Source organism: Stylophora pistillata, chromosome 5 (assembly GCF_964205215.1).
Source record: "Stylophora pistillata chromosome 5, jaStyPist1.2, whole genome shotgun sequence".
Classification (NCBI taxonomy): Eukaryota; Metazoa; Cnidaria; class Anthozoa; order Scleractinia; family Pocilloporidae; genus Stylophora; species Stylophora pistillata.
The window spans coordinates 18,282,768-18,290,715 of record NC_142523.1 but is presented as its reverse complement, the minus strand read 5'-3'; the positions used below and the strand labels follow the sequence as shown (position 1 = coordinate 18,290,715).

The following is a 7,948-nucleotide window of genomic DNA, read 5'->3' as shown; positions in this document are numbered from 1 at the left end:
AAAATAAAGCTAGCTCTCAATTGACATTATATTTTTGGAAAATCATATTTGACCTTGACGACATTGTGTTGAAACTCAATGTTTGAAGAGAGGCTGGTTGTCACTGTTACCTGTTATAGCGCGCTACCACTTAGAAGCACATCTGATACCGCTGACGTATTCCTGCCTCATGCAGTTCAACTCACTAACAGGAATTTTCCATCGTCTTATGAATTATTGATCATAGAAATGACGACACAAATATTAAAATCATTCAAAAACAGAGTAAACGTCACAATTTTTTATCAAAATTTGATGGCCATTTCTATGATCTATGAGAGTACAGACAATAGATAATTTTGTTTTGATTATATACTTGAAAAAAGGAACAATTTCTATTACATTAAAGTAAAGCGTAACGTCCAAACAAATGTTAAACAGATTTTTAACACATGTACAGAAAACAACGAGTATATGAATGAAGAAGAAAATCGTGAGGGCACTAATCACCAGAGATCGACTTTTTTTTCAGACACGAAAATGAAAGCACAATTACTTCTTAGCAGAAAAAGGAACTTTGTATTTCATTGCTGGATAAAGTTTGGCTATCGACCGATGAATGCGCGAGAATTTCTGCAAAGGCTACCGTTGTAAAAGTGTGTTAGTAATCTTACTTTGCAATTGTTTCACAAGATTTTCCTTCTTTCGTTTTCTTTCTTTCGTAATTACTACAAACTAATAAGTCGGTCGTTCTCGGTAAAATAGATTTGGTCTTACATCCAAATGAAACTTTCCCTCAGATTTTCTCTCATGGAAGGAAGTAAAAAGGAAGGAAGTAAAAATTTAATAGTTTCATGAAAATAATAAAAAAACGGCCTGAAATGATGAAGCCTTCTATATATTATCTTTTTAAAGTTTACAAGTTTACAGGAATCATTGAGGACGGACAGAACGGTGAGTTTTTTTTTTTTCGCAGAAACAAGGATTCTAAAGATACAATTTATTCCCTGCTTTTGTATGAGGCCAATGTGTGCATCTCCCTTTAGGGTATGGCAGAGGCTTCAACGGACCCAATGTGATAGTACGCAAAATATATGACAAATTGGAAGCGAACGGGAGCAACAACGAGTTTTTCCTTCTCTAAGTTGTTAAAAAGTTTACAGTTTCTTATTGTTTTCAGTTCTCATGCACTGAAGGGTAAGGAGTCAAAACAGGCAGGTGGGATTTTGATTTATTTTAATGAACTGATAACTTTCATTTACCGACGACCATGAAGCATTTATGCGAGATTTGTCAAGTTTGTTATTTGACAGCGGATTCCTGATATTCGTCACTCATTAAAGCGGTTTACTAAATGCCAAACGACCAACTTAATTAATAGAAAAAAAAATTGATGAATTGTGTTTGAACGTTGATTTGTCCAAGACTAAAGTGGATGCCTCTGATTCTTAGTAAAATTAGAATAAAGTTATTTATTCACCTTTTTTTAAATTTTGAGGAAAGAAAAAAAGTCGAGATCAAAGAAGACAAACAAGAGCTAGTGTGGAGTTAATTATTGGGATCAAACTAGGGCCACAGAGGGGGACTCAGGCGAGTGCTCTCAACACGTGCCATCCTTGCTATTTTATGATCGAAACTCACCTAGTGAATATTTACTAATACTAAGATAATGGGGTCTCACCTCCTGGACGAGACCACCTTGCCTTTTGTTTTGTTGATAGCTTACAGGAAGGAGAGGAATTTGAAGAGCATTGGGAACCCTTTATAGATCAATAAAAATTGATAAACCGAGGTTATAATTCCTACTAACTGGAACCAAAACATCGATCTATTAACAGCAATTTGAATGACATGTTTACCGCCATGTTTACAATTGGTATGGAGTGGAGAGGGGGTTTTATTGTTCAATGTGTTTTTGCGTAACCAGATGCCACTGCAGGGTTATGGAGGCTATAAGAACCTCTTTACAACTCATCAACACAGTCAGCTGGTTAGGAAGAAGATAAGCGCGGAGAAGGGCGTAATAGGCGCAGCTCAAAAATGAACTCACTCCTGTCATGTATGATCCTTTTAATCCTCTTTATCACTTCATGGCGAAATGAAAAGGTAATAGTAAAGTACTAAAACCCTCAATAAGGAATCATCACATTTGCATTTCTAGTATGTTCCTTGTATCATTGTGTTTTATTTCGATCTTGTATTTCTTATAACAATACATTTATATCGCTTGTATTTCATAGCTGGGAAGAGCTATGTGACGGCTTTCAATATAGAAAACTGTAACCTTAAAAGATAACTTTTTTGTGGGTATCTAATTGTAACCTTTTCTTTAAAATGTTCGGATAACTGTTCTTTTACTTTTTTGCCTTAAAATTCCTGCTGTTATGAAGATTCACCTACGAATTTCTTTGGCTATATCGAGTATTTCGCAATAATTCAATCCCGGTCCAATCGTAAAAACTGCGTGCACGATCAGCCACGTTATTTCTATCAGAGATACGTTTTCGAGACAGTTCCTCGCGCGAAGAGGTATAAGGGTGCTTACCTGGCGTAAATTTACCTGTGTACGTCGAAAAATGAGCGCAGCCGTAAAAAATTTAAAAAATAAAAAAATTCCACTCAAGCTAAATAGGGTCTGAAGGTTTATTTCGGCTTTATCCTGGAATAATTCTGAAAGATGATGGGAAATTCTTAAAGACTTAGACTGAAGAGAAGCCTAAATAATTCAGGCTTCAATGAGATTCGAACTCGTACCTTCTAGATACTCGCTAGACTCTACTACCTACTATGCTACCATGCCATATACTAGCAGCAAGGCAACTTTTTGTAAGTTTGTCGTTGCTATTATGGAAGCTGATCCCAGTTTAATGAAAATGAATGATATTTTGACCTGCGTATGATGTACAATTAAAGAAATAGTCTTGATTAACAGGTGAGCTGAAATAAGGAAAAATGCTCAAAAGAAGCATGAAAAATTCAAGCTTCGACGCTATTCGAATGGAATTCGAAGCTCGAATAGCGTAGATCACTAAATTTACATTAAAGATAGAAAATTCTGTGGAATTCAGCAAAATCATAGATATTAACGTTAGTGCGTAAGTTATTTTGGTGCGTGCGTTTCCTTCTAAGTTGTTTCCCCATCTATTTATCCACCCATTGTTATAACTCATTGTTATAACTCATTGAGTGAAAGTGAATGATTCGATACCTTAATAGCAGCATAGGCTGAATTGCTAAGGTCTACAGTGTTACTAAGGTTGAGATCGGACGTCAGCATTATCAGGCGCCTCTGGCAGCCGCTTTAGTCCATGTAACGACCTCACCTTTTCCCCCACACATCCCACCCCAGGGGAGGACATCCATCACACAGTAATCTCGTGTGTGGGAAATTAACGTCTCCTACCCCTAACCCTGCAGGAGACGGGACCTCCATTTATTCGTCCTTATCCGAGAAGACTAGAATATCTAACCATTTCATTGATGTTATAGAAAGGTAGCAAATTCTCCTCAGTTATTTTAAGACCATGAGTATTGGTCCGGCCGGGGCTCGAACCCTCGACCTCCCGCACAACACAATCCGGCGCTCTAACCAATTGAGCTAACCAGGAGGCGGTTATAACTCATTGTTATAACTCATTGTTATAACTCATTGTTGAAACCCATTGTTTCGCTCCGACGAAGGACTAACGCTCGAAACGTCAGCTTTTGTAATCATTACGGTGGCCAATTTACCATTTCAACTTTGTTGATATATCCAAATTATTTCGTTACTCCCACCGACGCAGCCCCAAACAGTTTTTTTCGAAACTATCGGCCTTTATTCATTGTTATAACTGTTTTAATCTTATAATTCAGAGCGTCGTAGAAGGGAAGCTGAAGAAACACTCCAAATATACATGGCTGCCCTCGTCACCAAAAGTTGATCATATGGTAAATATAATCTGCTCCTCTATTGTCAAGATTGGCTCAAATCTTGTTGAATCTGTTTTTAAATTCCTAAAAGGGTGGACAAAAATGCTTAAAGTTATACTTTTATTCTCATTTAAACAGGGATTTGCGAAACAGGACTTATGTAAAACTAAACGAGATTGCAACAAAGACGAATGCTGTGCGTTCGTTAAGACGAAAAGCGTAAAAGTATGCAGAAAAGTCCGATTATTTGGAGAGACATGCAATCCATACGAAAGGGTAATAATTTGGATGTGAAGATGTTTTCAGTTTCACACTTCTCTTTATCTTAAAAAGTCAGGAGTTTTGCCTTTTCATCGCTGGTAACTTAATGCTAAGTTTTTCAAAGTCATCATTACATTTATAGTCGTTGAGGTCTTGCACTCTCAGTTAAAATTTGAAATTCTAAAAAATATGTTTAAACACCAAATAAATTAATTCAACATGTGTGGATATATATTTAGTAATATTAGGCAAAAACATTTTCCATAATTTTTTTCAGCCTGGACTTCCAGAAGAGTGCTTCTGTCATCAGGGACTGACCTGCAGGCGCTTTGCGAGCGAAGGTTTCAGATGTCTGAAGATTATTACCAGCTCACAAGATGGAGAACACGAAGAAGAGTAAAGTGGTCGCTTTTTTAATGATAATATTAAGTAATGAAAATAAACAGTATAGCTTTGCTAAAGATTGCAGGTTTGTCAAGATTTAAAGGAGTGCCTAAATCCCAGTTGTTGGAGTAGTGCATTTCTGAAATAAAATTCAAACAAGTATTTGAAGGTCCAGTATGAAATGTCTAAAAACACTTGGAAACAAGGGCTGATGGTAACCAACCTCTAAGAAATCGATTCAAAATTGGCTAAATTATGCATGGTTTTCCAGAAGCTAGTAACATTCATGCACATGCGCTTACACATCTCAAATTCTAACTGAATGACAACTGCAAAGCTGCTGCTATCAGTTTGAGTCACTCATTATCACAAACAAACTGCTGCCATTAGTTCGAGTTTCTCATATCATCACAATTTACTGTTTCTCTACTTCACTGGTAAGGCTTTTGAAAGGAAAAAGAAAGCTATCGCAGATAAAAAGAAAGTTACAAAACAGCGATGAAAATTAACAAATGGTAGACACCACAGCGTACACTATTAAGTTATGGATGCACACGGGAGGTTGCTAAGCACGAAAGAAGCGTAAGAGTCGCTCGAGGCGATAGCCGAGAGCGACTCTAGCTTCTTCAGTGCTCAGCAAACCTCTCAAGTGTATCCATAACTCAATAGTGTACGCTGTGGTGTTTACCATTTGTTTTATAACACAACATTGATACATTGTAGCTAAAGAGTTCCCTTTTATTTAACAAATCTTACGCGACCAGAAAAAACAAGCGCGCGCGTAAAAATAGTCGGTGCATTTGCTCACGTCAGCAGCGTACACGCATGAGCAAATGGGGGACGCTAAATTGACCAATCAGAGCGCGCGCTTTACTTTGGTTATGTAATTACGATAATCTTCAACAATACTAGTTCTTTTTTTGTTACGAGTTTCTCCCGTTTCCAAGTTTTCCCTTTTTTTGCAAAATTTTCCAACATAATGACTTTTCCGACAAATGTGAAAGCATCTTAAGCAGTTTACAGCTCTCAATCCGGGGCTGTACTCGGCACATCATTCCTTCGACATTCCCAAATACTTTTCTTTGATTAGTAGCTAATAGCAGGTTTAAAGTTCTTAGACTAAAAAATGTAAGTTCTCAGAGGCTAGTGTCTTTTTTTTGGAAAAGACTGAAAGAATGAATGCATTTTCAGCTATGGCAAATTCGCGTGTTAGTTCCTGTACCTTGTTTAGCCGGCAAGTCTTTCTTCAAGAATGATAATATTCGTTTGATCCCACACAAGATGACCAAAATGCAAAGAGCGGACTTACAAAAGTTTGTACATTTTGGATGTCGGCGATGAAGTCGCAAAAAGACACGGAAGACAGTCAAAAGAAATAATACACAAATGACGCTCGAGGGTTTTTTGCCCTACGTTTTCTTTTCCGGCTCTCGAAATAAAGGAGTCATTCTTGGTTCCTAAGCGAAATCTTTTTTCCAGATGATAAAATAATCCTTTATTGACCAAGCTTGTTCAGTCAAGATGGCTGGATATTAGCCTCATTCTTTCTTGCGTTTTTATCGACGTCGACTTCATCTCGGTCCATAAAACGCAAAAAAGAACTCGTTCAATATCCAGCCATATTGACTGAACAAGCTTGGTCATTAACGCTTATGTAATGCCGAGTGCAATGTATTAAGTAAACAAACTGTACTGTAATCAAAATTGAGCACATTTATTTTCTTTAAAATTTTCACATTAAACCAGATCAAAACACAAACGCGTTCACTCATATCTACACTAATAAATTTTTAACACAAACTTGAACTTGACTATTCATAATGGTTGAATAGGACAAAACAATAAGAACGTGACAAAATTTTGTGATATGTTCAACCACTTAATATTAAGACAAACACGAAAAGTCTTGGCAGCTAATAAGTAAACAAAACGTTTAAACTCAAGCCCTCGCACGTTCAAAAGACCTCGCTGACTAAACCAAAAAGGTAAAATCATCACCGTAAGAGTAACTATGCTTTATCTTAGCAGTTTGCCTCTGACTAAGCCCCTCTACAACTCCTCCTGCGAACACACGAACTTTAGTAATAGTTTGCAGACATTCAAACAGTTCCTCTGAAAACTTTGCATGATATGATAATCCACGAACGGATATTCTGAGGCGCAGACTAAGTGACAGACCTAGCTCAGGGACAACCCGTAAGTGGCTCTCGTGCCGGGACACTACCGCGCCCATGGGGAGTCACTTCAGCGGTTACACGCCCCACTTCACTACTTCCAAAGAGCTTAACGTCTCCTAGAAAATGAAATTTAGAAAGAGTTCGTATCTGTTGACTACAAGACCAAGTCATCAAGCAACTCACGGGGAGGTTCTTTCTATGTTCCACATTTGCTCTTAATGATTTCCTTTAAGTAGTCCTTTGTTACACCAATAACAGCTGTCTGAGAACGGGAAGCTTAACTACGAATTCAAAAACCGTTCAGCAAGGTTTAATTAGGTAAGTATAACTTTGCACTTCCTAACGGCTCAAACATTGTGTACAGATAGATTGGGAGGCATTTCAAAAGGAAGGCATTCTCGTGGTCACATTTTCGATCAGAAAACATTGCCGTAAAAAACTGAATTTTTTTTAAGTGCTGCTTGGGAATAATGAGACAACTTTCACCTGGTTAAGTTGGCAAACACAAGGCTAGTATCATTGCCTTCTGGAGGTCTTCTCTTGTTAAAGCGATGGTGAGACCTGGACGACTGTTCAGAACCAGCCTGTCTTTGCTGAGCTAGCATCTCTACGGAAAATCAAATAAAGCCGTAAGAAATACATAGTATAGTCAATCAAATGCAAATGGAGTGGTGTCAGAGCATTCCATGCAGTGCTTATGTTGTGGCTCTTTAAACAATATTTTCATTGTCAGCTGGCCTTTGTCTTCTGCTGCCATCTTTCACATGAGTAAGAAGTCAGGTTTCTCAGTTGCCCCGAACAACAGCTAATTCTTACGTATTACTACCATCAGTGTGAGGTAGTAAATGATAGCAGTGGTTGAAATTCAGTACCATTGTAAATCTCTTCTTCTTGTCTCTGATTGTAATCCAACACGAGTCTCTTGACCTCTTCCTGTTCCTGTTGTTCAGCCATTTGTCTGTCCCGGATATTTGCCGCCAGACCAGAGCTGAGAGGAATCTGAAGATCTGTTCATTCATGGAATCAAAAACAATGTTACCGCAGACACCCTTACATTAAGAGACTTCGTCTAGTTCCTTAAGGCGGCATTGTGAATCGCCCTTATACGTTCAAGTAGAGGACTGAAGATAAATTCAAATAAAACGGCTAAAGTTTAAACAAAATGGAGAGGAGTAAAAAATGAATAGCTGTTGATTTCATTAATTATTAACTGAACAATCCCGATAGGTATGTTG

At 37.7% G+C, this 7,948-nt stretch overlaps 3 protein-coding genes across 5 annotated transcripts in view; 1 reads left to right on the top strand and 2 right to left on the bottom strand.

Moving 5' to 3' along the window:
• Nucleotides 1-157, bottom strand: part of LOC111331016 (zinc finger MYM-type protein 3-like) — a 9,599-nt gene extending 9,442 nt beyond the window's left edge. The window contains exon 1 of the mRNA XM_022936043.2: nucleotides 111-157. The gene's annotated coding sequence lies outside the window, so the exon portion shown is untranslated. The remainder of the gene's footprint in view (nucleotides 1-110) is intronic.
• A 1,766-nt stretch (nucleotides 158-1,923) lies between these two features.
• Nucleotides 1,924-5,156, top strand: LOC111331029 (uncharacterized). The gene is made up of 4 exons (XM_022936052.2): nucleotides 1,924-2,085; nucleotides 3,835-3,909; nucleotides 4,030-4,167; nucleotides 4,430-5,156. Exons 1-4 carry the CDS (start codon nucleotides 2,020-2,022, stop codon nucleotides 4,550-4,552), a joined length of 402 nt encoding a protein of 133 aa, XP_022791787.1. The 5' UTR covers nucleotides 1,924-2,019; the 3' UTR covers nucleotides 4,553-5,156.
• Nucleotides 5,157-6,229: 1,073 nt separating this feature from the next.
• Nucleotides 6,230-7,948, bottom strand: part of LOC111331030 (regulator of nonsense transcripts 2) — a 47,759-nt gene continuing 46,040 nt past the window's right edge. For 2 of the 3 annotated variants that reach the window (XM_088762236.1, XM_088762237.1), the window contains exons 33-35: nucleotides 7,586-7,720; nucleotides 7,200-7,320; nucleotides 6,230-6,829 (exon numbers count right to left, since the gene is read on the bottom strand). In XM_088762236.1, coding sequence (XP_088618362.1) covers nucleotides 6,820-6,829; nucleotides 7,200-7,320; nucleotides 7,586-7,720 — 266 coding nt within the window. In that variant the 3' untranslated portion in view covers nucleotides 6,230-6,819. Of the gene's footprint in view, nucleotides 6,830-7,195; nucleotides 7,321-7,585; nucleotides 7,721-7,948 lie in introns of those variants that run through there. The other variant, XM_088762238.1, reaches the window with a different exon arrangement.